This window comes from Epithele typhae, assembly GCF_022376455.1.
Source record: "Epithele typhae strain CBS 203.58 chromosome Unknown BXZ73scaffold_2, whole genome shotgun sequence".
NCBI lineage: Eukaryota > Fungi > Basidiomycota > Agaricomycetes > Polyporales > Epitheliaceae > Epithele > Epithele typhae.
Genome location: NW_025954193.1, coordinates 1215935 through 1242635, shown reverse-complemented (window position 1 = coordinate 1242635; position 26701 = coordinate 1215935). Strand labels below are relative to the sequence as shown.

Genomic DNA, 26701 nt, shown 5'->3' with positions numbered 1-26701 from the left:
CTCGGCTTCGGATGGACTGTACGTACGGCTAATGCCCGTTGTATCGATAATTTGTGACAAATTCAGGACGTTCACCGTTCAAACGTTCACCCCTTTGATCCGAGTTGCCATCCATTTCCAACCTTGTTGTTCTCGTGTGCTTCGATGCCAGACGTGGACACGAGGGGGGCGTCCGGGCGACGGCTCGCCGAAGCCCCCAGCGCTGTGCGAATGACGTGGTAGGCTGAGGTAATAGCCAAAAAAGGCAGGTGTTGTCGCCGCTGAGCGCTGAGCGCTAAGCGCGGCCTATTGTCTTTGCCTCCGCCACGGTGAACAATAGCAGCCTCGACAATGCAGCCAAACAAGCCATGCCCATTGTGGCGCACCATAAAGAGCAATGGACGCGTGGCACACAGGTGGTCCACCACCAGTCAGGTCTCTCCCGTCCGACGTCCTTCAAGGCGTTCAGCCTCACCTCAACTTTCTCGTTTCGGGTGCTTGGTCGCCCCACTTTCCTCCAGTCTCCCTCATTCACGGCTTCTGTTCTTGCACACGGCCATCACGCTCTCTACAGTTAACTGGGACGACTCGCTTTTACGCTCTCTCTGTCGGGCTTCCATCACATCCTCTCCGACTTAGTACCACGATCCGTCAACGTTCAAAGTTCTCAGAATGCTTCCTCCTCGTGCTTGTGAGTTGTGCGCTTCCTTCGATACGGGACCGTGCTGATTATCAACAGACATCTTCATCGGCCTCAACGTCGTCCGCGCTTTGAGCATCATCTCCCTGTTGCTCGTCTTCGCGAGCAGCATCTTTGTCCTCGTCAACGATGTCCAAGCCGTCAACCGCTCCATGTCCCAGCCCAGCTCGGACATGGCCGACTGCGACTACATCGAGTGCGTCCTTCGTTCTGCGCGAGACACCCGCACCCCGTCCTGACACCCCCTCAGAGGCTCCACCGTCCCGAACCAGCCCGCAGGCGTGTTCTGGGCGGTCGTGAACCGGCTGCTGATCATCTTCCAAGTCGTCGTCCTCATCCTCGCCGAGGTCGGCTGGCCGTCCTCCTTCTTCGCCAAGTACTTCCCCGTGCTCGGCCCCGACTTCGGGCTCGGCGCGCTCGGGATCTTCCAGTGCCTCATCGGGGCCACGATCCTCTCGCACCACGTCGACGACTTCACGCTCGTCGCCGCCTTCTTCCTCTTCTCGCTCGGGTGCGTCAACATGTTCCTCGGCCTCTTCCGCGAGCGCGTCAAGGCGAAGCGCGCGCTGCTCTCGTGGCGCGAGGAGGGCAAGAGCGTCCTCCCGCTGTACGGCAAGGGCGGCGACGTGCGCGACCTCCGCCCGCAGTTCGTGCGCCCCGCCGAGGAGTTCGTCGGCGGGTTCTTCAAGGGCGCCAAGGCGGACGAGGCCGAGCACGGCGAGAAGGGCCTCGGGTTCGGTCGGCAGGGGGAGAAGAAGGCGGCGCAGCGGGGTACGTCCATCGTCGGCTTTGTTCTCGGGAGACGCTGATAAGAGTTGCGTGCGCAGGGTTCTTCCTCAACAAGCCCGTCGGGAGCCTCCCTCGGTATGCCCAGCAGCCTCGGTCTGCTGAGAGCTCTCGCGCAGGGTCGCCGGAGCCGCCGACGTTCAAGTCGAGCAAGACTGCGCTCTAGGAGCACGAACGGACATGACAATTCACGCGCTCTCTATGTCCGGACCCGCACTGTGACGCTTGCCGGACAGTTGCGAACACTGTATCGTTATTGACCCGCCTTGTAGCGTATCTGATGTGTATTGTAGCGTCGCGTAATCGTGGGTGCATTGCTCGAAGCAATGCAGTCCATGTACATAATGACATATACCTGGTTTACATTGTAACAGTGGAGGTGCGCAAACAGGATGTCCTCGTCCACATGATAGCAGACTCGATGGTATAGCAATGGAGGGGGTAATCGCGAAGATACGGCACTGGGTTCTGTAACTGCCACGACCTGTTGAAGGACCGGGCATAAATCTCTTACACACGCGATTCGTACTCCTCGTCAATGCCTTGCAGGAAGTCAAGCATCTAAAGGCTGTTAGTGCGAGCCGAGAATGACCAGTAGTAGGACTTGCCAGCTGATGTCTCTTCTCCGCCATTTTCTTGCCAGGCTCTGTCTTCAACTTCTCACGAATGTGCAGAAGCTTGTCATAGAAATGTGCGACGGCCGTCTGATCATGTACAGGATCGTCTTGTGGAGCATGCAGCACGCTAAACAGTGCCAAAATCAGGAAGACACAGAAAAGCGGGGTGAGGAGAACGCACCGGTTCGTCGCAGCCGAGAACGCAGCACAACGTACAATCCCTTCGTACGCGCGCGTGTCACCTCCAGTCGCGCACGTCGTAGACGGAGGACTCACCAAACGCGCCAATGGCGTCGAGCCTGTCTGCGTCTTGCACGCAATGGAGCTCCACGCACTCGCGATGCCAGTCCCCGATCCCACCTGCCGCGAGCCGCTTCTTCTCCGTCGTCCAGGACACATTGTCGACCACACGCGCGACGAGCTCCGCGCGCCCGTCCGCGACAAGAGCCAGCCCACTCTCCGCCGCCCACTGCTCAAAGTAGGGACGGAAATACCCGTACGGGTCCGCGGCTTGTTCGGCGGAGACGTACTTCTTGTCGAGCACGTCGTGGAGGAGCGCGGCGAGTTCGACGACGAGCATGTCGGGCTGTTTGTCTTGGGGCAGCGATGGGGACACGGCACGCGCAAGGTAAAGTGCCGTCTTACGAACGCGTCGGACTGCAGGCGGGGCGCATGAGACCGACGGGTCGTGGGAACAGGAGAGAAATGGCAGCCTGACCGTGGTACGCGTCGTGCGAAGGATCGTACCTCGCCATCGTGGAGACCATGAGCTGCTCAGCGGCCGCGACCAACACGGCCTCTTGCTCGGTGGGATAAGTCGCGGTCATGGTGGTCGCTCGGAGGAAAGGTGGTGCGTCGCGGCCGCCTGGAGGTGGTTGGTGATGAAGATGAGCGCGGAGTCATCGTTGTACGCGACCGATCTCGAGAGTCTCAGAGTCTGCGATGGCCACAGCCGCCGGCGGGCGCGGGCAGATGAAGCGAAGCGCTGACGGTGCCACATCGTCGACGCGAGCCGCCCTCAGCAAGCAGCTTGCCATCGTCGCCGACAATGCCTGTCCCGCGCTCGTACCGTCGGACACTTCTCCTCCTCGCACTCGCCGCCAGCCTCGCGGCGGGTTCCTCGCACCTCGCGGGTTCTGGAAAGGCCGCCCTCGTCGTCTCGGTACGTGTACATTCCCGAGTTGGCCGCACGTGTGACAGTGCGGACACGGTTGTATTGACCGCCTCCCTCGTTCCCCGCGCCCACGACGACCGTCTCACTCGCATTCAACCACTCCCTCCTTCGCGCGCGCCAGGACGCAGACATTCAAGCATGCGAGCCTATACAGCGCCTTGGCGCCCTGAAGGAGGAGCTTGAGTCGGCGCAGTCACCCATCATGCGCACCGTCTTCGCGTGGCTTTTCCCATTCGGTCCCGGGTGGAACTCTGGTGCGTTGCTGTCTTGTCCCGCCTTCTTCATGGCCACGAACGTGCTCGCTGCGTCGCGCCCGGTGACTATGACTGACGTCCTCGCTTTCGGCAGTCTTGGGAACGTTCTACATCTCCTCGTCCGTACCCTTTCCGTCGATCTTCTGCCACCTTCCCCGCGCTGACGAGCGAATTCTGTGCTCTGCTCTGTCGGCGACCATGCAACTCCCGGCGCGCCGCGCAGAGTACCGAACTTCATCCTCGCGTTCATCCCTGCGCAAATCAACCCGAGCACCCTCAACACCATGACCGCCTTCGCGGTACGTACGCGGGGCTCCTGTCCGACATTCCGCCGCGTTCCATCGGACGAGCATGTGTCACTGACATGAGTCCCGGCTATCCTTGTGCTCCAGACGGGCGGTCTTCTTTCGGACGTCTTCCTCCACCTCGTCCCACACTCGTTTATGGGCGAACACCAAGATGACGGCGTCCATTTCCTCATGGTCGAGGAAAAGCGCAACATTCTGATCGGGTACGTGGACGTACGGTCCTGCAGGCTTCTGCAGACCTTTTCTCCCCACGCGTGTGCACGATTTGCTCATTGGAACGTCCTACCCGCGCATGGACCCATCGCAGGCTGGGCATCTTCGTCGGCTTTGCCTCGTTCTTTATCATGGAAAAAACGCTCCGGGTATTGGGTGGGGATGAGGAGGGCGCCGGCCATTCACATAGCCACTCGCACTCGCACGCGCAGCCGTCGGCCGATAGCGCGAACGGTCACTCCACTGCAGTGTCCTCGTCATCAGACGCCAGCGGTCTCAAGGCCCGTTCAAAGTCAGATCAGCATGAGGCGAGCCACGGTGCCGCCGGGGATTCGCACGACGCTCCGAAGCAGACCTCAAAATTGTCTGCGTACCTGAACCTGTTTGGCGACTTCGTACACAACATGTAAGTCTTCCGCAGGGCCGTTCGACCGCCGCCGGCTCGCGCTCACCAAGGGCCCCTGCTTCTTCGTAGAACTGATGGACTCGCGTACGTCCCCCTCGTTGCCCGCCCCGAGGCGTCGCACGTTCGCCCCGCGGTCGATGGGCGCACGTCTGACATGAATCAATGTCCTTTGCAGCATGGCGGCGTCCTTCTATTCCTCGCCGCTCATCGGGGCAACGACGACCCTCGCGTGCTTCGCACACGAGATCCCACACGAAATCGCCGACTACTCGATCCTTATCCGGAGTGGATTCACCAAGAAGCAGGCCATGCAGTCGCAGTTCTTGACCGCCGTCGGAGCATTCGTACGTCATGATCCCTGCTGTCGCTGCGCTGGACGTGGCTGCCCTGCTTTGTGCGCGGTCCCGCGCTGGGCCGCCCGCACCGGCGTCCCTCTGTTTTCCGCGCACCGGTGATGTCCGATGGGCCTGAGAGCTGACTTTATGAAAACGCCGGTCATGTCACCACTAGGTCGGGTACGCACTGCTCTATCTAGTATGGCGCGTCCGCCGCTGCAACCACGCTGACGTCTTCTCCTTGGCCGGGGGACAGAACCTTCATGGGCATCGGCATTCGCAACCTGTCCGCGGCTGGGGATGTGGAGGCTGAAGCGTCCAACTACGCCGCTGCGCTTCGGCAGACGGCTGCCGGTCTCTTGGGTACGACTGTGCAGCTGGCGGACCTTGTAGGTTCCAACTATCCAGAACACTGCGGAAGGATAACTCAGGGCCGCCGAAATGCAGGTGATCCCGTTCGTGGCGGGAGGGTTCATGTATATCGGTGCTGTGGCCGTGTTGCCCACGTACGTACGGCTCATAGGTCGTCGTGCGCGTGCATTGAGCTGATCGATTTGGGAACAGGCTGCTGGAGGACAGCAAGAGCGGCAAGCAAGCACTGCGGGAGGTGATTGCGCATCGTACATCGCCGTCTTCCGTGCTCACGCCGGACCGCGCACCATACAGTTTGCAGCGATGTTCTTTGGTGTGGGGTGCATGTTCTTGGTTGCGTAAGTGCTTCTGGTTCTGCGGCCAACGTTGTTGGCGTGCACAGGCGATGCTGACGGACCCTTCGTTTTGGGTTGTGCAGATGGAACGAGTAGACGGCGTGCGCGCGGTGGGAGTCATGGGGTGGACGGAGACGAGGCGCAGTGTGTGCGATTGGACGCATGGTCCGATACGGGCAAGATTGTGGCTCGGAGGCGGAGTTTGCGAAGATCGCTGCCAGATGCGGATGGAGAAGGCGTGGTGGGCGCGGCCTTAGGGCGTCGGAGGGCTGGGAGGGCTGACTAAGTTAATGGAATCGGACGTTGCCTCGCTGGGCTGGTGGGATCTGCGCGGGCGGGGCGGGGCGTGCCAATCTCGCCGTCTGAATCGAAAATCGAGATCGAGGAAGCGAGAAGAGGGTTTTGGGAAGCAGTACGCGGGTGTTGGCAGGGCTGCAGGACGAGCAGCCTCGCGCGGCTGGTCGCCCGGGTGCCATCGCGATCGATGGTCGACGGTGGGCCTGGCGGGAGGGGGCCGTCGGATGCCGGGGCAATTGGCGCGCGGAGGCTGGGGCCCGGCGAACGTGCGCGGGGCGATTGGCTGCGGGCCGCGCTCGCTGGGCTGCTCGTCGCTCGCGCCGCCGCCCACGGCCTGCGCCTGGGGGCCGCGCGCGGCGGTGGCCTCGCGCTGCCAGCTGGCGATTCGGCCGCGATTCCATCGTCCATCCGCGAGGCGCCCCGTCCCTCGCGGTGCGCGCACTCATAAACCGACCACCGCTCGTGTGCCGGCCTACAAAACCTCCAGCTCTCCGCTCCCGCCCACTCACCGGCGCCCACACACGTCACTCGGCCGCTCGCGCGACCACCCGCGGGGCTCGTCAGACACGCACCAAACTCCTCCCTCGCACTCCCGGACCTGTGCCTGCACACACCCGCCCTCCCGCCAGCGTCTCAAAATCGTCGTCCGGCCGTCCGCCCCGTCACCGCCTCTCTCCTCCCCTCCTCCACTCCGTGCGTGAGCCTGCGCAGGCCCCTGCCCGCGCCCTTACGTGTCCTCGACTCGTCACCACACCGGAAACCGTAAACGCTAAAGTCTGCCGAGCCACCCAGAACTCCCTCCCCGGCTCCGCACTGAAACTCGCGCCCGCCTACCCCGACGCCCGACCTCGCGAGCCCGGCACCCGCTCCTGACCCACCCCACCCCGTCCGCCTTCTCCTCCTAACCCGCATTTCCCGCCGCCCGCCACGCACCCCGTCCCCTCTCGCCCCGACCACCCGTCTATACCACCCCCGCCTCACTCCACCCTGCCCCGCCCCGCCCCCGCCACGATGAGCAACAAGGGCCGGTCAACACCGCGCGTCGTCTGCTGCGCGATACCCATCGCGCGCGCCGCTGGCAAGGTCCTCGTCATCACCAGCAGGAAGCGGCCAAATAACTGGGTCTGTGAGTGTCCCCCCTTCCCCCCACTTCGCGCTCCCACAGCACCCGTCCCCCCGTCCCGTCGTGCTGCGCTGGCTGTATGCTGACCGTCTGTGCCCTCCGTCCCGCCGCACCGAACCGCGCAGTGCCCAAAGGAGGGTGGGAGCCGACGGACGGGGTGCTAGAAGCAGCAGCCTCGCGGGAAGCCTTGGAAGAAGGTCTCACACTTTGTCCATCCGTCTACCGTCCTCAATCCTGACCACTCGCTTTCCTCCCGCCCGTCCCAACCGCGTCTGCGTCCACCCCGCCCTGCCCACCCGCCCACCTACCCTCGCCTCCACCCGCACGAATGCGCGCGACGCGCCTCGCCCCGACCCCTTTTTGTCACCGTGCGCCGCCCCTATCCCTCACAGCGGGCGTCCGCGGCACAATCACGCGCTTCGTCACGACGATCCCGTCCGCGTCATCAACCTACCACTTCTACGAGCTCGACGTCGCCGACCTCGACGCCGAGTGGCTCGAGAGCAAAGAGCGCCGGCGAGAGTGGGTCGACTACGCCGAGGCCATCCGACGGCTCTCCTGGAAGGCCGAGCTCGCGCAGGGGCTTTCGCTCTCCACGCTCGCCCCGCCGAAGCGGTGACCGCGCGCCCTGGAGGTGAGTTCATTCTCCGGCCGACGACGTCCGTATTGGCACCGACGACAGAGATCCAGATGCAGAACCCACACTCCCCCCGAGACTCCGGACGGCGCGGCTGCAGGAGGCCGTCCGTGCGTTTCCGCCGCTGCCGCAAAATGCACTCTCTTCGACGTCGGCCGGGTCTCCCCAGCGTTTGCCTCGCGTGCTCCGACCCCGGCGACGGCTGGCGCTGCGGCCCTGCCGCGCGCGCGCGTCGCCATCTTTCCGCCCGTTCCGCCGTCGCTTCGCCCCCGCCGTGCCGTGCAGCAGTGTTCCATGCATCTCGACAGACAGTCTCCCGCCACGTCCTTGCTCTCATCTGTCCATTCTCTCGCACTTCCACGTCTCCGACTAGTCACACCACCAATGTAGAGTTGCTCTCCCATCCCATCGCCCCCGCACGCCACGCCATACACTACATCTTCGCCTTTTCAATCCCTGAACGTCCGCGAACCGCACCGCATCCCGACGAGCCCCGTCCCCATGTCATACCGCTACCGTACATCGCCGCCCACGCCCATTTAGTAGTCCCCAGCTCAGGGTTCTCCGCCCCCCGCATCCCATATATACCTCGCACGTGCTCACCGCACCCTACTCCCCGACGCCAACTCCACCACCCGCGCCCCACGCCCCACCACGCCCCGCTCCGCCGTGGATCGCTCGCGGAAGCCCGTTGCGTTCGCTGTACATTAGCCACCCGTGTCGAAGGGAGCGCGGCGCACCCCTCGCCGGCTCGTCGATGTTCTTGCCTTGCTCCATACTAGTATGGAACCACCGAGCCCTTTTTTGCGCGCGTTCCCGAGCCCGTCGGCGTCGCCAACGTTCGTCGGTCCTCTCTCTCCTCGTGTGGCTCCGGGCGGCCGTGCGCAGGGTCTCTGGAAGGAGTTGTGGTTCGCGTATCCTTTTTCCGTCTCGTTCTTCCGCCCGCCGTGTACTCGCGTGACTGACGTTGGGATCATTTCCTCGGAACCCTAGGACACGAGAAGGCGTCTCCGGCTCGTCCGCGTTGCCGTTTGCCGTTCAAGTCACCACTGCGGCGGGCCCAGCGGAGTCCGTGAACGGTACTACCGTATAACCAAGACATCGCCGGAAGCAAGTGCCTCCGACATACACCCGCCGTCGCGGACTTGGAAGTCAAAGCGTCAAGCTCTTCCGGCCAGGCAACCATCGTCCATCACATATGACCGGTTTCGAACGGCCAAGGCCCCTGCTTCGGTGTCCCCCTGGTGTCTCCTCTTAATAGTTATCCGGTTCCGTCTCCAGGGCGCCAAGGACATGTTTTACCGGAGACCAGACATGTAATCAAAGGCCGTCATCATATCGCACACGACCTTTGTAAGTACCTTACACGAATAAGAAACAAGAGGGCGCGCGAGCCATTGACCCGCGCATGGCCGGCTCCGTGTTCCGTGTTCCGGGCGCTCCTGGGACTGCAGCTGTAAGCAATCTCTTTGACCCTGACAGCGCAGTCCCTGGTTCTGAACGTCATCCACTGAATCCGCTCACACGTCTTGCTGTCTCCGCCCAAACCTTGCGGCGCGCACCACCATATGGCTCGAGGGTCTCATCACGCGATTCATCACGGCCTATCAGCCCTCCGCCCCCGCTGCCGTCCGTGGTGCCTGTGCCCACCTAAAAAAAGTCAGAAAACATTGAAACGTTCAACGCCCTCCTCCTCCCGCCGGCCAACGACTCACCGCACACGAGCACGTTCGTCGGGCTTTAGGGCACAACGACTTTGGCGTTCAAAATCCAAGCCCAAGAGTCGATGGCCGGTCGCTGATGCGCCGCAAATGGCGGTGCGCGTCGCGCCGACGTGCGTGAGGATAGCGTCTACGGCGCCGGCGACTAGCAGGCGACCGCGCGGTGCGCGTGGACGCTGCTGGATATAAGACGGCACGCGGCGCACCCCGCGCGCGTCGTCGACTCGCCTCACCCCGAGCCCCGACACCACAGCTAGGCAGCCCTCACCCGGCACCGGCACCCGGTCCTTCCCATCGCACCCTCGCTCCTCGCAGGCCAGCATGATGAAGCTCTCGCTGTGGCTCGTCTCCGCCGCGCTCGCTGCCGTCGCGTCCGCCGCCGCCCCCGAGGCCCGGGGCTCGTTCGACTACGCGGCGCACCTCGGGAACCTCTCGCCCTACCGCTCCGCGGCCGTGCCGTCCGGGATGACCACGACGCTCCCGGACGGGTGCGTGGTGGATCAAGTCATGCTCGTGCGTTTTCTTTCTTCTTTCTTTCTCTTTGCGGCGAACGAACGCGCTGACGACACGACGTCGGTAGGCGGCGCGCCACGGCTCGCGCTACCCGCTCTCCTCTGAGCTTACGTCGATCACGGGCCTCGTCCAGGCGCTGGGCAACGCGACGGGCGCGGTCGCGAAGGCGCGGCTGCCCGCCGACCTCGCCTTCCTCAAGGCCGGCTACACGAGCACGCTCGGGCACGACGACCTCACCGCGCCCGGGCGGCTCCAGCTCTTCCAGCACGGCGTCGAGTGCGTCTCCCCGCCCCCTGCCCGCCCGCCTGCCTGTGTGCGATGGTTTCAGACTGACGCGACGCACGGGACAGGTTCGCGCTCGCGTACCCGCACCTCCGGGCGACGGGCGTGCTCGCGGGCAACCAGGACCGCGTGCTCGAGAGCGCGCAGTGGTTCGCGCAGGGCTACTTCGGGCGCGGGTGGGGCGCGATGAACGCGTCCGCGTTCGCGACGATCAACGAGGACCACGCGACGGTCTCGTGGATCACGCCGACGGGCACCTGCAAGAAGTGGGACTACAACTACGGGAACAACGTGCGCCGCCTGCATCCCTCTCTCACTCTTGTACGCGCGCCCGCTGCTGACTGCAGACGCGACACCACAGGCGACGATTGAGTGGGGGAGCGTGTACCTGCCCCGGATCGCGAAGCGGCTGAACAAGGTCGTGCCGGGGGTGGGCTTCACGACGGACAACGTGCACGGGGCGCTGTACGCGTGCGCGTACGACCTCGCCGCGCACGGCGTCTCGCCCTGGTGCGGCGCGTTCACCCCGGCGGAGATCAAGGACTTCGAGTACGAGCTCGACCTGCTCATGGACGGCGCGTTCGGGTACAACCTCCCCACGCCGATGGGCGCCGTCCTCGGCGGGCTTTACGTCCAGAAGCTCGTTGAGCGGTGAGTCTCTTTCCTGTTTTTGTGGTGCACCTGCGCACGCCGTTGTATTCTCGAGAAGCGTAGCCGTCGCCCTCCTCCTCCAATATCCACGCCGCCCGGGATCCCGACACTGACCTCTGCGCCCCGCAGGTTCACGAACGAGACCGGGACGGCCTCGCCGATGTACCTCGAGTTCGGGCACGACACCACGATCGACCTCGCGCTCACCGCGCTCGGCCTCTTCGCGGACAAGCCCCCGCTGTCCGCGTCCGGCCCCGCGCGCGCGAGCCGCAAGTTCCGCACGTCCTCCCAGGTGCCCTTCGCGGCGAAGATGGTCTGGGAGCGCTTCGCGTGCGGCGCGGGCGGCGCGCCGCAGATCCGGCTGCTGCTCAACGACGCGCCGGTGCCGCTGGCGATGTGCGCGAAGACGGATAAGAGGCTCGGGTCGTGCGCGCTCGCGGACTTTGTGCACGCGAACGCGGCGAGCGTCGAGCACGGCTGGGGGGACGCGCGGTGGAACGCGACGTGTGGGATGTGAGGCGCGGGAGACGCATGCGAGCACCGTGTAGCGAGTGGACCCTAATGATAGACCGCACATGCGAGCACCTTCCAACGCCCGCCGTCCGTCTGGTCCCCTTGCTGGTCCCGCGCAGCCCCTCCCACTCCTCACCCGCCCCCGTCCACGGCCCTCAAAGCGACCGTCACGTCCTGGACGCCCGCCTGCTCCAGCGCCGCCCTCCAGCGCGAACAATAACACCTAAAAGGTTTAACCATGTGCAGATGCAGGATCGACAATGTGGGGAACGTAGTCGAACGGAGGAAGTCGTCCACGAATGGGCGGTCTTCGGGACCGAGGTCGACTATGGCGAGGGAGCGAAGGAGTGCGGCATGGGGGATAAGTGGTGCCAGCTGGGGACATTTTTCGTCATTCTCGTCGTTGATACTACCGTGCACTGCTAGCTCGACGACAACGTCGATAGGGACGCCGCGGGAGAGCTTGAGACGCAGCTCCATCCAGTTCGGCGCGTAGATTCCGCGGGCGTAGATCGTGGACCAGAACCACCTCTCGGAGGTGATAGTGTCATTCCAGTGACGGCAAACCGTTCGCAGTGAAAGCCATAGAGTGTTGGACCACTTCATGCGGGTTTTGAGTATGATATCGAATACTGGCTTCTCAGTATATGCTTCACGGACGAATCTCAAGATCTCAATGAAGGTTTCTTGTGGGAGTTTGTGGATGGGGCTTTCGCGGGGACTCGATGGCACCTGGATGTGCATGTTTGGTCCATGCGGCATCTGTTGATGCGGTATCAGCGTCTAAAACAATGAACGTCTGTGAAATTGTCTCGACCTGGGCAAGTTGAGTCGCGCTGAGGTGCGCGTCGCAGGAGTCTTGAGGCAACGTGTCGACAAGCTGGCGCCGCTACACGCGTCGAATTGATTCTGCATACACTGGCGCCTCGGAAACTCTCTCCCCTAGGCAGCCCTATCTCAGAAATACGAAGCCGAAAGCATTGAAGTACACTCAGGCAAGAACGTTCGAGCCGACGAACAGCGCTGGCTGTATACGGTTTCTTCCGCAGGTGCCGCTGGAGTAATAAGTACAAGATCCGTGCGTGCTGCGATTGTGCATGTCGATCACCTCGGAGGCTGCGCCTGTCCAGCCGCTACTAGCTCTACTGTGCTTCGCCTATGCACTTTGGAGTCATATGAACCACGCCTCGTTTTCATCGACAGGTCTACGACAGCTGTCATCGCCTCCCGAGCCGCAGCAGAAGTCGTCACAAACCGACGATCTGGGTGAGCACTCTCTCGGCATATAAAGGTTGGAGCCCGGGGTGCGTTTCACGCAACTCGATCGCCCGCGCGCACCGCTCTATCGACCATCCTCCGGCCGCTTGGCAAGCTTCCCGTGTCTGCGATGCCCTCCTCGACGAACGCCACGACGGAACCGCTCGCCCAACCCGGCCAGCTCAGTCCTCCCACCGTCGACCCGTACCCTGCGACGGAAGACACCCTCGCCCTCCCAGACGGGCGCACTCTCGCGTACTCCCACTCCGGGCCCGCGGACGCTACCATCCTCGTCGTGTGGTTCCACGGGCTGTTCAGCGTCGGCGACGCCGCCCGGCCCTCGCTGCCCATCCGCACCCGCGGCGCACGCTACCTCGCGCCGACGCTGCCCGGATGGGGCGCGACGTCTCCCCTGGGCCCGAGGAAGACCTTCCCAGAGACGGTCGTCGCCGACACGCGCGCGCTCCTCGCGCACCTCTACCCCGCGCACTTCGCCGGGCCGTCTTCTTCCCCCTCCTCCCCCTCCGCGCGCCCGGATCCGGAACCGCGCCTGCGCATCTACCTCGCCGGGGGCTCCTTCGGCACCTGCCCCGCGCAGATCGTCTTCGGCGCGCCCTACGGCGCGTTCCCGCCCGGGGCGCACGTCGTCGCGTGCGTGCTCGGCGCCCCGCTCTCGCCCTTCGCGGAGCACGCGGGGTACGCGCGCGCGCTCAGCTGGCGCGACTGGCTCGGGGTCGGCCCGCCCGCGCGGTGGCTCCCGTGGCACCTCCTCCCGCGCGCGACCGCGGCGGCGCTCCGGCCGCGCCTGCGCACCGTCGAGGACGCGGAGAAGATGCTGCGCGGGCTGTACTTCGACGAGATGGGAGAGGAGGAGAAGGGAGCGTACGCGGCGTGGCGCGCGCGGAACGGCGTGCAGGAGGGCGAGTTCGAGCGGAGGCTGGCGGGGGGATGGTGAAGAGCGTGGGCACGTCGTGGGCGGGCTTCTTGGGAACCGCGGACGCGCTCCACGCGGACTGGGGCTTCAGGATCGCGGAGATGGACGAGGAGCATGCGCGGAAGCGGGTCGTGGTTATGGCGGGGAGGGAGGACACGAGCATGCTCAGGATGGGCCGATACTTGGCGAAGAGCTACAGGAACGCGAAGCTGGTGGAGTACGAGGGAGGGCATCTGGCGGGGGCGTGGGGCTTTGAACGCGTTTGGGAGGGACTCTTTGCGGAGCTTGAGGACGGTGGAGATTGAGACGGACTGTTCAGATGAACGGTGATGGGCAGACTGTCCCCCTTATGAAAGTGGAGGTCAATTCGTGAACCCGGTCCTGTAGATTAGAACCAGCTCATGTACTATACGCCTACCATAGGACTCTGCCCTCGAGGGCGTTAAAGGAAGAAAACAAGGAAAAGTGGAGGTCAATGTGGTCGCGTGACGGGGAAAACCCAGGATGACACATTGACCTGCAACGAAACAACTCGCTTTTTCGAGCAGGCTTCATGAGAGAGCTACACTCGCGCCCTATGAACATTATGTTAGAAGTCGGCGGTTCGGACGAGGTCGGACGAGGGGGTAAAGGCAATCGATACGACGCGGTTGGTCCCTATGGGCACCGGGAGGCGAGTACAGACGGACGCGGGGGAGAACGAGGTGGTGGTGAAGGGCAAACGCGTGAGGCGAGTGCGGGACGAGGGACGGCGGCTATCTACACGATGACTAAGCACTGGTACCGTACGACCGAGCTTGCTATGTATGCGGGCAGATTCCAACAACACGTCCTTGACTCTGCCGTGTGTGCAGCCCGATAGCCTGACCATGACTCTTCCCTCTGTATTGCACCCACGAACAAAAACGCGCAGGGTGGGACCCACGTTGCAAGCCAGACGATGCTCTGCTCCCTCCTTCCTGGCGCTTCTGAACACCAACACCGAGGATGCGTCAGTCACGTCGTAAACCCCGGCGCCCTCTTCCATTCCAGTAGAAACCTCACGATGCAAGTATCCAACCTGCACGTCCTCCAGCGCGTCCGCCCCCCGATAGAAAGCGTCAATGTCGACGACGACTATCCCATGCTCGACGCCAGGCTCCCCTGCATCTGCCTGTGCGAGCTCAAAGTCGCCGTGGAGGCGCGAACCGAGCGCCTCGAACACGAGCACAGTAGCGTCGGCGAGAGGGAGCTCAACTGTCGCTTGCGTAGGCGGCAGTGGCGGGGTGCGGTACAGAACGGCTGGGGACGAGACCAGCCTTCCGAACTCCGCTGTTCCTATCACACCACATAGATATCTTCCCGATCGGGAGAAAGGTAAGGAGAATCCCGACCGACTGGTTTGCGAGTCTACGTCTTGATCCCTAACGATCTCTCTGACATTATTTCCAGCAACGAAGGTCTACGCTTGTTCCCACCTGTGGCCGCCCGCCCGTCCCGGGTGGCACACAACGTATGGTGCCCGCAGACGGACAAGGGACTGCCATTAATGGCTCACTGTGAGCTCTTTTTCGCTCATCTGATTACTTTCGTTGCAGTTACTTTCCTCCGGGCACCCACCTTCGGGTCCACCGCGACCCGCGCAACTTCTACCCCAAGCCTGAAGGCTTCTGGCCCGACCGCTGGCTCCGTTCGAAGGTCGCTCTCCCCGGCAGCGTTTCGGCTGCGGAGTTCAAACACAACGGCAGCGCGTTCACCGCGCTCTCGCAGGGCCCGATGAACTGCGTCGGGCGTGCGCTCGCGATGCAGGAGATGGGTACGCTGTTGTGCTCGCTCCTCCAGCGATTCGAGGTGCGTACAGCCCCGGAGGTGGCGGTCGACGGGCAGCTGGGCGGGCTGTACGATATGGCGCGGTACGATGATGAGTATCAGGGCTTCTTCGTAACCGCGAGGGCGAGTGTGCCCGTCGTGTTGCAAGTTAGGAAGGGAAAGCACGCATAATACGTGGGTGTCACTCCTCCGTCGCCAATTCGGAATGCTAACTAACGTATTCACACAGGTTCTCACCTACCTTTGGATAGGCTGTTTGGATACGAGACCTTTAAAGATCCTCTCGCGCTCTAGGACCATCCGTCATGTATTTTGGCGTCACCGCGCATACACATCAGCTCATTGTCTTGCGCCCAAGTACCGCCTTCACCCGTGGTCGCGCATATCGACCGCCGCTGTCCAATCGCTTGCTCCTACTTGGCATCGTCCTGGTCAGTCGTACAGTGTCGAAGGCGCACTGATCGAGCTTGCACGTTCATATCGACCCCACTATCTAGGTCGCAGCCAGGTCCATCGTCAGCTTCGCGATAATCTCGTCGAGGGCGGTCACTGCGGTCGTGCCCGTGACAGACGGTCCTCCCAATCCCGAGATGCGGTTCGTCATATCGTAGCGAGCCGACGTCCCGGCCGCACCCGTGATAGAGCAGGCGACGAACAGTGAAGGGAAGGTGCCATGGTGTACGGGCGCCGCCGAATGCGTCGGCGCAGCACACTCAGCTCGAGTGTACTAGTCCCTGCGAAAAGTATTGGGACAGGCGCTTCTCAGGCGCTCGTCAGCCGCCCGTTCTCGCGTCGGAGTTCGACCACCTGTGGCTCCCAGTGGCTCCCTCAATGAAATGAGTCAAAACAAACTTGTGGAATATATGTGTGTGGTTGTAATGTGTAGCTGTGCGCAAAAATTATCGAATTTGGTTGGCTGAAATGTCCAGGAGAGCGTGCACTGCACCAAGTGGGTTCTCAGATGAATTGGCGACGATGATCCGCCCCCCGTTTGCTCGTTTCAAATGAACCAGAGGCTTCCAAAACTTTTGGTATAGATTTATCGGACTCACATCTACGATGTATGTGAGCTTTTATCAGATATCAGTATGTTTCAGTAACAAACTGACCCAGGTAGTTTGGTGGGTGGATGGAGTCATGGAGGCCACTTGTCACTAGTGTTGCTCAATTCATTACTTGATGTGCATTGCAAGACCCTCCAATGCACTCAATCGTGTCAACATGAACATAAAGATGTTGTATGCTTGGTCTGGCTGAATATAATCCATTTACACAATTACAGAATATCACCATAGTGTTTCCAGTGGTCCATCATGTGCAATCATCCAAGATACCAGGGCCAATGTGTTGCTGAAACATACTGATCCCTGCTAAAATGTCACATATATCATAGATGTGAGTCCGATAAATCTATACCAAAAGTTTTAGAAGCCTCTTGTTCATTTGAAACGAGCAAACGGGGGGCGGATGTCGCCAATTCATCTGAGAACCCACTTGGTGCAGTGCACGCTCTCCTGGACATTTCAGCCAACCAAATTCGATAATTTTTGCGCACAGCTACTCATTACAATCACACACATATATTCCACAAGTTTGTTTTGACTCATTTCATTGAGGGAGCCACAGGTGGTCGAATTCCGACGCGAGAACGGGCGGCTGACGAGCGTCTGAGAAGCGCCAGGCTGCTCCGGCGCTTGTTGATCGCCAGCATATACAAGCAATGAGCAGACACGCACCTGGGGTTCAATGCATAATGCTCTAGGTTCTTGTTGCCGCAATGCAGCGTGGCTCCATATATAGTGAACGCAACCAACTGCTCTTGAAGCAGGAGGTAGGAGGCATCGATTGCTCAAAGCAGTGCACAGGGTCTTTGTTATTTTTTTCATCAACAGTGCACGGGGTCCAGGCTGTGGGCGTTCACGTTCAGAGTGGCCACGGGGGCTCTCCCTTGCTTTCCCTCCGCCCATCATGTCCGACATGGTCTCGCACCGTTTGCCCCCTCAAGACGACGAGTCGGTGTCCAGAATGCCTCCACAATCACTCAGTGCATATATCCTCTACATCCTCCCAGCGGAACGGACGGCGATCGAGAAAGAAGGTCCAAACCCTCAGGATATTTCAAAACAGCGACGCTACATTGGCGTTCTTGGCGGCTTCCTTATCGAACCTGTCAACGAGATGGCGCGTAGTTGTATTTCAGTTGATATCGAGAAGTGCGAAGGATCGTATGAGCGACTCGTGGACCTTGGTCAGTTCTATTACGTTCACTATATCCGGCATTGTGAGCTTCCTCTACCACTGTCTCGATGTTCTGCTGCTCATCAATTGCGCTTCTAGTCAAATCTACCGGGGGACCCACGCCCAGATCGTCATCTCATCCCTCCAGACCGTCGTTCGATGGACTTGCGAAAGAGATCGTGCCTCAGCTCATCCACACCCCGCAGAATCACTCGCAAGCCAAACAGCTTGTGGGTATCCTGCATTAATAAACATGTATAAGCCGCATCACTCACCATTCACGCAAGGCACTCTTCCGTGATGGATGTCAGTGTATGCTGACCGAGAAATTTGACTTGGGGATGTGGTGCAAGCACTGGACCAAATTCCCACCAGGCGCTGCGAGTCGGCTTACCCCCACGCACTGTTCACATATCATACCCGAGTCTCTCAATAAATTCACGCCCTCCGCTAATCCCGAGGCGAAGGTGTGACATGCCATTTCCCTGTTTGAGACAGACACTGACTTTCCTTGCAGCGTGAATTGGCGGCGGGCTTCTGGTCGATCTTGGAACGCTTTGGCTATCCTGACGCGCTGAAGGAATTGAACGGGCACAAATGTCACCGGCTGAGCAATGTTTTGACGCTCTCCGAAGAGAGTCATACACTGATGGACCGCTTGTGCCTTTGGTATGAAAGCACTGGCGAGGTCTGTCGCTCTGTCACACTCAGCAGACTGTTACATGCTAACGCCCACGGATAGCCCAACACTTACAACCTGAAAACGTATCCACCAGAACTTCGAGCGGGGAATGGGTGGCCCGCTCAAGTCACGTTCAAAATTCGCGACGATCTCGGGATTCCCGGGCTCCCACGTCCTGAAGAGGACCACTCGGAGTTGCCCAACCCTGACTACCTCGCACTCCACGCCGCTTGTTGCAAAGTCGCGCACTTGTCGGGTGCGGCCGAGCCTCTCGAGGACTCGATATTTCATGACCCCGAGTCGCACCGTGTTCTTGCACAGGACGGTAGTTCGGCAGATGTCCTCTATGAAGAACTGTACCGTCTCGTCGATCCCGTATAATGCGCATACGTATGTACGATTGAATCTCGTACGTCTCCACCCCACCTCTTCCTGCAGTTCACAATTCAACGTACGCGTTATGTTCTGTCTCCCCGTCTCTCGCCGCTACTGCCTTTTCCCATCTGTCCCCTGTCGTCTCCACGTATCGCCTCCGCTCTCTCGTTTGTCCATGTATCACCGCTCTCGTCTCTGAGTCGCTTCTCTGTAGAATCGTACCAAACCTCTGGCTTGCCAGGTCCAGTGTAATACAAGTGTACAACGACATTGGAGCGTTCTGGGGTGGACGCGTGCGGCCACCGCAAGTTGTGCGAACACTGCATTGCGCGAGCGAGCAGCATGATGGCAACATCCCGGAGTTCTAGTGCGTGTGCGTCTGCATATGGAAAGCTGCAGGGCATCATACATAGGAGTACTGTAAAGAACATTCGAGACTGGGTGCAAGCCACCAGTACTGCGATTCGCCTCTCCCGCAACATCCATCGGTCCCTGTTAGGACTCGGTCCTGGGTTAGGGTCACTACTATAGGCACGAGTCTCCGGCATACGCTACGCTAGTCTTACTACCACCATCGTCGCTACCCCTCGTGTTGTACCCCCATTATAGACGTGGATCTAACGCACCTGCGACGGCCTCAAGACTCACCCGAGGAACACCACCCCCGGATCCTTACATCTTTCTGCGCTCACCCTGCCCTTCGAGTCAAGCCTGTAGGCGAAGATCCCTTCGCCTCCAGTCTCTCGCCGGCTCTCTAGCGGAGGCTGCGACACGGCTGTAGCCACCTTGGCTGCTCGTCGTTGGACCCGGTATCACACCCGAGCAGAGGACTCCCTATCCCGGACGTCCTCTCTCCAACGACCCCACATCCGCGCAGACAGGAGAAACCCGAGGACTCGGTGGTTTTGGTGGTTCCTGGCTGACCTTGATGGGCTTGAATTTCGACGAACACGGCACGTAACACCCTCGTTCTTTCGCCGCCCTCACCCCCTCGTCGGTGGCTTTCGAATGACACCGCTACCACCATACCCCGTCCCGCGGTTCGTCCGCAGTCCCCCATCCTCTTCAAGCATCGTCCTTCGTCAGGATTTCGGTCATTGCTTCACAGATTCTCGTCCGTTCGCTTGGCGTCTGGGCTCGTTCGATGCATCTTCTCCAGCGCGTTCCAACGCACCCGGGACCGCCGCAATCGGCCAACTGTTCGTAGCGCAATCGCGCTCAAGACCTGCCCCGCTCCTCCATTCCATCTCGACTTCTACCTTCACCATTTTTGGCCATTCAGGATGGTTTTGCTGTCCCCCTCTGCGCCTTCGGCGACTGGCCGCATCCGCGCTCTCGAAACGAGCGCCCTCCGCCCACGCACCATGACGTCAGATCATCCCGCGCCGGGACTGGTCCGCGCTTTGCTCGTGCGCCGTCGCGCTCCTGCTTCCTGGGTTAGCAGAGGCTTTCAGTTGTCTCCTGCGAACCCCACAGCAACGCAAATCCGCATTCCCCAACCTCTGGTAGCGCCGCCCCCATGCTGCTGCCCATCGGCCTAATTCGACACCACAGGCAAGCGGAGCGGAGCGCTGGGAACGAGACTAGTTCGGGAGGGACTCTTTGCGGAGCTTGAGGACAGAAGAGAGTGAGGCGAACTGTTCAGATGAACGTTTGAACGGTGATGGGCAGCTGGCTGTCCCCCTTATGAAAGTGGAGGTCGATTCGTGAACCAGGTGCTGCAGATTAGAACCAGCTCATGTACTGTACGCCTGCCATAGAATTCTGCCCTCGAGGGCGTCCAAGGAGAAAGACAAGAAAAAGTGGAGGTCATTGTGGTCTACCAGCGGGCCCGTGTGACGGGGAAAGTCCAGGATGGCACTTTGACCTGCAACGAAACAACTCGCTTTTTCGAGCAGGCTTCATGAGTGAGCTACACTCTTGCCCTGTGAACCTTACGTACACTAGTCACAAGTCGTCTGGGAAGCGCCACTCGTTCTTGACGCAGGGCAGTTCGGTGGTTGAAGCTGTTCATCCGATTGATGCACAGACAAGCATAAATTGGCTTCGATCAGACGGCTGGGCAAGCAAAACTTCGGGTTCCATAATATGGGATGACGTACGGATGTGCTCTTGGCCTCGTAGGAGCGTCTTCACTGGCTGAAGTACTGGCCGTCGTGGGCGTGGTCTCGCTGTGATGGTTGGTGAAACGGGACTAGGATGATATCGTCCCTCCAGCCGTTCTGAGACCAGTTTGATTCTCGGCCGAGGAGAGACGATCGGACGAAAGGAAGGTGATGGGAAGAGGTCAGATGAACAGTCGAGTCGCTGACGGGCTGCGGCAGGCGTGGGCAGGAGGGCAGGGAGGCAGCCTGGACAGGCCAACACACGCGGGCGGAGAGCAACCGTCTCCGTGCGGCGTGGCGGGGCGGGGCCCCGGGCGGACTGATTATCGAGCGGGGACGGCCGCTGCTGGACGAGAGAGGGGGCGGCAGACGCCGGCGCGGGGTCGTATAGTCTGCGGAATGCGGGGCAATATCACAAGCCTTGCCCGCCCGCCGTGGGCACCATGCAGGCCGACATGGCTCTCTTCTCCCCCGCCGAGGCCGTCTACCTCACCTCCTTCCTCTCCGCCGTCGACCTCGACCAGAGCGTCAACCCCGATGGCTCCGTCGACCACTCCCTCGCCGAGCGCGTCCCCCATGTCCAGGGCAAGGAGGCCCTCGCAAAGGCCACCAAGGACCTCATGTCCCTAGACCTCCCGACCACCATCCTCTCCCCGCCCGCCCTCCACCGACCCCACTTCCACCAAGCCCCGTCGCTCCCACCCCCTCCCTCGAGCACCGGCCCCAACTACTGGCCCAGCATCCCCCCTCCCGAGCACTCGTTCCCCCCGTCCGCCGTCCGCTCCTCCTCCCCCGCCCGCTACGCCCTTGACTACGATGTCCCCCGCTCCACCCCCTCCGACCGCGCCCTCCCCACCGCCGACTCCCTCTTCAACCCTCCCCCAGCACACCTCCAGATCGCGCCCCTCCGCGGGAGCACGACAGGCCCAGCCGCCAGCGCCCCCGCGTTCACCCTGCCCCCTATATCCACCTCAAAGCTCCCGCCTCAGCCCCACAGTGGCATCCGTCCGTCGGCCGTGTCCTCGTCCGCATCTGCACCTGTAGTGCCGACGTCCAGCAAACGGCCCCTGCCCGGGTCCAACCCACCCGAGCCAACCTCGTCCAAGCGCCCCCGGCCCTCGCCATCCACCTCGTCGAGCCCGTTCCCCGACTCGCCCGGGCCGTCGTCCGTAGTGTCGGGGGCGCGTGGCGCGAGCGCAAGCGCAAACGGCCTCGGTCGGCCCCGCCGGCCGCCGGCCGCCGCGCAGAGCAAGGGCGAGGGTGCGGTGGCCGCGGCGAACGGGGCGAAGCCCGCGCTGCTCTCGCCGTCGCAGAAGCGCGCGAACCACATCCAGTCGGAGCAGAAGCGGCGGGCGAACATCCGGCGCGGGTACGAGGCGCTGTGCGACGTCGTGCCCGCGCTGCGCGAGGCGATCCGCGCGGAGGACGAGCAGGAGCGCGCGCGCGCGCTTGAGGAGGAGGCCGCGGCCGCGAAGGGGAGGGGGCGCGGCGGCGGCGGCGCGGAGAAGGGGAAGAAGAAGAAGGGCAGGGCCGACGGCGACAAGGCCGACGGGCGGGCGGGGCCCAAGAGCGAGAACGTGGTGCTGTCGAAGAGTGAGTGTCTCGCTTGGTCTCGCACCACGAGGGCTGGTGCCGTCACACTGACGAGCTGCGTGTGGACGTTTGTTGACTCTAATGTCTGCTTCCCTAAGCCATCGAACACATCTCAGACCTGCTCGCTCAGCGCGCCGCGCTCCAGCAACGGCTCGAGCTCGCCCGGGGCGTCCTCCCGCTCGGCCACCCGGCGACCGCCATCGACCCAAGTCACCTTGACCCGAACGGGACCCCTCTGTGGGAGCGGGAGTGGAACGGGGGCATGGACCTCGACATTGGTCCTGACGGGGACGACGGCAGCGACGACGAGGGCTAGTATTTGTAACCGGTCGTGCTGTATCTGTTCTTCCGCTTGTTTGCTCGCCCCCGCTGCGCCCATGTCGCCTGTTACCTGCTTACTGTAATGGTGTATGATTTTTTAGTATACGTAGCTAGTAAGAGCGCCCTCCCGAGGCGTTGTGATACCACCGGCAATCAACTAATGCCAAAAGCCGTTCGGGTCGCACCAGCGTGTTTATGTGTCAGATCTTTGGACTTTCAACGTGGGTACCGGCCTCTATGATAGCCGGGTGGAAGTACGTGCTTGTCTGCAGCTTCGACCATGCATTAAGCATGTATGCACCAGTCTGGTGCACTACGGGAAACTCTTCTGCGTGAAGGGAATGACAATAGTGTGTCGCGTGATGTAGTTGCGAGAGTGGCTGATATACAAAATGCGTGGGGGGCGATACAACAGCGAGCGAAAGCAAGGGGCACATACGTAGCGGTAAGATTCGGTCGTCGGGCGGGGGGCACCTTCAGTCGTCGAAGTCCGCCTCCATGTCGAACCCGAAAAAGAAGTGCTGCGTGCCCGGAACTCGGTCAGCCGTCGGAACGAGGACGGGAGGGCGGCGAACGGACCTTGTACAGGCTCATGACCTTGACGACCCACGCCTCGAGGTGGAAGATCTTCTTGTTCCCGACGCGCATCCGCACCTCGTACACCGCCGCCCAGTGCATGATGTCCGCCTTGAGCGCCTCGTCGACCTGCTCGACGACGCGGTCCGCGACCGTCTGCCCCGTCGCGTCGTCAGCAAAGGGCCAGCGAGAGAAAGGAAGGAAAAGGGACACGGAGCACGCGACACGAGACTGAAGCGCACCTTGAGCACGACCGAGGCGGGGATGCAGTGCGCGAGGAGCTCGTAGAGCTTCGCCCGGACCTCCATCACCCGCGCGGGCGACTGCTCCTGCACGATCATGTCCGCGACCTTGTGGCAGTACGTCTCCCAGTCCGGCTTTGCGATCGCGAGCCCGCTCGCGGACAGGTCCGGGCTGTGCGTCGCGGGCGGGGGGCAGCCGCGGAGGCCAAGTGAGCACAAGATGACGACAACGACAATGGCGGAGGAGGCGCACTTTTGCATCTTGAGCGCCTCGAGGACGAGGACGGCCTTCCGCAGGTTCCCGTTCGAGTCCACGGCGATGAGCCGGAGGGTGTCCTCCGGGATCGAAAATTTCTCCTGCTTCGCGACATGGTCGAGCACCTTCTCGATCTGCGCGCGGAGTGAACGGGGGCCGGGAGGAGGGAGCCGCGGGGCGTACCTCTTCGGTGCTGGGCGCGGCGACCCGCATGAGGAGGCATCGGGAGCGGATGGGTGCGATGAGCTTGCTGGTGCTGTTCGCGCAGAGGACGAGGCGGAGGTTGGACATGTACTTTTCCATTGTCCGGCGGAGCGCGGCTTGTGCGTCGCGGGAGAGCGAGTCGGCCTCGTGGATTACAACAACTGCGTGAACACAAGGAAGGTGGCACAAGAAAGTTGATGACTGTGGCAGAAGAGAAGAACAACGCATAACGCACGTTTGAACTTTTGTTTCGCACTGAGGTCCACCTGCTGCGTCTGCGCAATCTCTTTCAGGATATCTTGGATGACGACGCGGTCGAAGTTGCCGACTTCGCTGGAAACACCCGAGTCGTTCGCGGTGGGAAATAGTGAAGCGAAGGCATGAGGCGTACCTCGGAGTCAACTCTATGTGGTAGTTGCTCTGTACGACGTTTACGTCGAGCTTGCGCCCGCTCGGCGTGAGGAAGACACGCTGGTCAATCTTGAGCTGTACGGTAGAGAGCGTTGGCGACGACAATCAACAGAAAGCATGAACATGACATACCTTCTCGACACCCTTTCCAAACAGCTCGAGCAATGTCCCTGCTATCCGTGTTTTCTTGCCTGCTCCCGAGGGGCCATAGAACAACATATGCGGGAAGTCTCCCGATGCAGCCTACGCAGCCAAAGTCAAGCTAACGCCAATAAAATAATGAGACATAGGGTAGACATACCAATGCCTTCAAACGCAAGGTGAGTCCTTCGTGGTAATGCAGTCCGTCGAGAGACCGTGGTCTATGCTAAGGACGGAATGGAATCATTAGACTGTCTGAGTATCCCTCAACAGTACGCGCGTGCCTTGTCCACCCAAAGAGACATCAGTGCGATATGGGTCTGATGGTGTGTGATGGTGTCGAATGGCAGAGGAGACTGAGTAGTGCAGCGTGCGCCCTCCCGGCCTCAGTGGCGTCCGTCACAAACGCGTGACGAGTCGCGTTTGGGAAGAACGCGTTCAGTCACAGAGTCACCTCACAATGAGGTCACGCCACAAGTACTAACATTTGCATATATATGTTCTGATATCAGTTAACCTCAACCAGCCCTCAGTCATATATCTGCGCTATCCAGTGGCTTGATTACAGCTCGTCCGTCGCTTTGGCCTGTCAGCTGGCAGGAAGTTGAGAGGTGTGCGTTCAAACTTCGCATCAGCTTCGAAATGCAACTGTGCTGCGGCAGACGTTCCCATGATAAATATTCGTCCCTCGTGGGACGGCCCTCCAGTATCTTCAACCTCCAACACCAGCATCGCGCACTCCTAGCTTCGAGGATGCAAAGCCCAACGGCGAACAGATTGCGGCCGCCCTTCTACCTCGATGACTCCTTAGTAGGGGACATTGTCATTCAACCCTCCTATACGAGACACATCGATGCCGGGACTTTCTTTCTCCACAAAGACGTCCTTTCCCGCGCCTCCCCAGTTCTTGCCCGGTTGATCTCCGGCATCACCTCAGTCTCCGTTGACGAACCCACCACCGTATGGAAGCTCCTCATCCCCATATTCTACTCTCCCAAAGTTCCCATCGACTTCGTCACCAATCTGAAGGGCAGCGATGGGCTCCTCGACATCGACCTCCTTCGGACACTCCTAGACGCAGGGCGCAAGTACGAAGCTCCCAGCATCTCAGCCAGCGTCGCCGATGCGCTCATGCACGAGCCAGCCGTCGTCGCCAAGAAGGCCGTCGGCGTGTATGCGCTCGCGTGCGCGTTCGATTGCCCGGACCTCGCGCGCTTTGCGGCGCGTCATTCGCTCAGCACGAAGCTCTCCTTCAACTTCTCCCCCACCGAGCCGTCGCTCGAATACATGGCTAGAATGTCGGATTATCATCGTCTTCTCGACCATCGCAGACGATGCGCGGATGCTGCCAGGGAAACGGTTCATAGTTCCGCCCCTCAAATCGACCAACCTTACACTGGCAGCAACAACATATCCAGCTCGACCCATTTCCTGAGGTCTAACGCGTCAAAGAGGCTATGGAATGCAATCACGATACTGTCCGGCTCAAATATGAACACTATTTCCTACTCAACCCACCTAACAACCAAATGCTATGATCAGGGGTACAGTGCCCATCTCCATCAATCTTGGTGGATAGCACTCGAAGATTTACACCGCGATCTTGAGTATCAGCCCACTGAAGATCTTGTGCGCTCTCCCTCCTTCACCAGAAAGTTGCTGGATGGTATCATGCGATGCTCTGGGCCGATGGATGCGAGTCACGCAAATGCCGTGGAAGTAGCTGAAATCTTGATCGAGACCGTCTACGTTTGCCTCAAGGAGGCTATTGATAAGGTAGGTCCTCGGGAATGCATTGGGAGTGACGATGATTCAATTTACCGCCCAGGTCCGATTCGACGGAATGGAACCAGTGCAAGGGCCAGGATATCCGGTGTACGTACTGCAGGTAAGCATTCGGGAAAACATTGTCCTCACCCTGGGAAGCTCAAGAGATTGAACACTAGTAGGCGATGCAGTAGAGAGGGAGAACGATTGTGTATCGCGCTGAGAATATGGGTGGGTCGAGGAACGTCCGCACGTTGCGCAGGTGTTTGTACTATGGCTCATGTAAATCAGCACAATTGGCAAGGGCAGTTGCCACTTAGACCCGTGTCGCTCTCTTCGGTGCGGTTTATATCCCTCAGAACGAGCCGCCAGTCCCTTGTTCCGGACTGATATCACTCACCCTTCCGACTCTTGCATTATAAGCGTCATAGAACGTTTTGCTCGTGTCTCTCCGAAGGAGTCACACGGTCGCCGTGTTAGCCACCTGCAGCAAGAAGATCGCCGTGTGGCCGCCGCTATGCAAGAAGTTGCAACTCAGGTGAGTCTTCGAGACCACTGCGGTATGCGCCAGGAA

At 61.0% G+C, this 26701-nt stretch overlaps 11 protein-coding genes across 11 annotated transcripts; 9 read left to right on the top strand and 2 right to left on the bottom strand.

The window, feature by feature from the left end:
* Positions 1 to 651: 651 nt before the first annotated feature.
* On the top strand, positions 652 to 1631 carry BXZ73DRAFT_96320 (uncharacterized protein; the record flags this gene model as incomplete). Its single annotated transcript, XM_048027037.1, has 4 exons — positions 652 to 670; positions 719 to 875; positions 930 to 1450; positions 1507 to 1631. 4 exons carry the CDS (start codon positions 652 to 654, stop codon positions 1629 to 1631), a joined length of 822 nt encoding a protein of 273 aa, XP_047883322.1.
* Positions 1632 to 1975: 344 nt separating this feature from the next.
* BXZ73DRAFT_86835 (uncharacterized protein) lies at positions 1976 to 2909 on the bottom strand (the record flags this gene model as incomplete). Its single annotated transcript, XM_048024327.1, has 4 exons — positions 1976 to 2026; positions 2074 to 2209; positions 2355 to 2739; positions 2801 to 2909. The coding sequence occupies 4 exons, from the start codon at positions 2907 to 2909 to the stop codon at positions 1976 to 1978; spliced, it is 681 nt and encodes a 226-aa protein (XP_047883321.1).
* Positions 2910 to 3130: 221 nt separating this feature from the next.
* Positions 3131 to 5486, top strand: BXZ73DRAFT_38238 (Zinc/iron permease; the record flags this gene model as incomplete). The annotated part of the gene is made up of 13 exons (XM_048018149.1): positions 3131 to 3244; positions 3378 to 3510; positions 3605 to 3629; positions 3734 to 3809; positions 3903 to 4021; positions 4126 to 4437; positions 4507 to 4521; positions 4613 to 4781; positions 4948 to 4952; positions 5029 to 5161; positions 5220 to 5278; positions 5337 to 5379; positions 5439 to 5486. 13 exons carry the CDS (start codon positions 3131 to 3133, stop codon positions 5484 to 5486), a joined length of 1251 nt encoding a protein of 416 aa, XP_047883320.1.
* Positions 5487 to 6787: 1301 nt separating this feature from the next.
* Positions 6788 to 7518, top strand: BXZ73DRAFT_38456 (NUDIX hydrolase domain-like protein; the record flags this gene model as incomplete). Its single annotated transcript, XM_048018194.1, has 3 exons — positions 6788 to 6902; positions 7025 to 7096; positions 7292 to 7518. 3 exons carry the CDS (start codon positions 6788 to 6790, stop codon positions 7516 to 7518), a joined length of 414 nt encoding a protein of 137 aa, XP_047883319.1.
* Positions 7519 to 9578: 2060 nt separating this feature from the next.
* Positions 9579 to 11220, top strand: BXZ73DRAFT_96316 (phosphoglycerate mutase-like protein; the record flags this gene model as incomplete). Its single annotated transcript, XM_048027036.1, has 5 exons — positions 9579 to 9770; positions 9838 to 10046; positions 10121 to 10343; positions 10414 to 10703; positions 10833 to 11220. The coding sequence occupies 5 exons, from the start codon at positions 9579 to 9581 to the stop codon at positions 11218 to 11220; spliced, it is 1302 nt and encodes a 433-aa protein (XP_047883318.1).
* Positions 11221 to 11941: 721 nt separating this feature from the next.
* BXZ73DRAFT_86831 (Alpha/Beta hydrolase protein) lies at positions 11942 to 13712 on the top strand (the record flags this gene model as incomplete). Its single annotated transcript, XM_048024326.1, has 3 exons — positions 11942 to 11960; positions 12695 to 13397; positions 13433 to 13712. The coding sequence occupies 3 exons, from the start codon at positions 11942 to 11944 to the stop codon at positions 13710 to 13712; spliced, it is 1002 nt and encodes a 333-aa protein (XP_047883317.1).
* Positions 13713 to 14452: 740 nt separating this feature from the next.
* Positions 14453 to 15387, top strand: BXZ73DRAFT_73485 (uncharacterized protein; the record flags this gene model as incomplete). Its single annotated transcript, XM_048021903.1, has 5 exons — positions 14453 to 14672; positions 14741 to 14763; positions 14839 to 14945; positions 14985 to 15202; positions 15248 to 15387. The coding sequence occupies 5 exons, from the start codon at positions 14453 to 14455 to the stop codon at positions 15385 to 15387; spliced, it is 708 nt and encodes a 235-aa protein (XP_047883316.1).
* Positions 15388 to 17184: 1797 nt separating this feature from the next.
* Positions 17185 to 18517, top strand: BXZ73DRAFT_96312 (uncharacterized protein; the record flags this gene model as incomplete). The annotated part of the gene is made up of 6 exons (XM_048027035.1): positions 17185 to 17497; positions 17554 to 17684; positions 17742 to 17760; positions 17830 to 17921; positions 17972 to 18142; positions 18197 to 18517. The coding sequence occupies 6 exons, from the start codon at positions 17185 to 17187 to the stop codon at positions 18515 to 18517; spliced, it is 1047 nt and encodes a 348-aa protein (XP_047883315.1).
* A 2542-nt stretch (positions 18518 to 21059) lies between these two features.
* Positions 21060 to 22525, top strand: BXZ73DRAFT_96311 (uncharacterized protein; the record flags this gene model as incomplete). Its single annotated transcript, XM_048027034.1, has 2 exons — positions 21060 to 22209; positions 22308 to 22525. The coding sequence occupies 2 exons, from the start codon at positions 21060 to 21062 to the stop codon at positions 22523 to 22525; spliced, it is 1368 nt and encodes a 455-aa protein (XP_047883314.1).
* Positions 22526 to 23006: 481 nt separating this feature from the next.
* BXZ73DRAFT_86830 (P-loop containing nucleoside triphosphate hydrolase protein) lies at positions 23007 to 24665 on the bottom strand (the record flags this gene model as incomplete). Its single annotated transcript, XM_048024325.1, has 10 exons — positions 23007 to 23051; positions 23110 to 23262; positions 23349 to 23520; positions 23602 to 23729; positions 23788 to 23969; positions 24044 to 24141; positions 24200 to 24294; positions 24352 to 24462; positions 24521 to 24586; positions 24645 to 24665. The coding sequence occupies 10 exons, from the start codon at positions 24663 to 24665 to the stop codon at positions 23007 to 23009; spliced, it is 1071 nt and encodes a 356-aa protein (XP_047883313.1).
* A 448-nt stretch (positions 24666 to 25113) lies between these two features.
* BXZ73DRAFT_73481 (uncharacterized protein) lies at positions 25114 to 26252 on the top strand (the record flags this gene model as incomplete). The annotated part of the gene is made up of 2 exons (XM_048021902.1): positions 25114 to 26136; positions 26214 to 26252. The coding sequence occupies 2 exons, from the start codon at positions 25114 to 25116 to the stop codon at positions 26250 to 26252; spliced, it is 1062 nt and encodes a 353-aa protein (XP_047883312.1).
* Between the last annotated feature and the right edge of the window lie 449 nt (positions 26253 to 26701).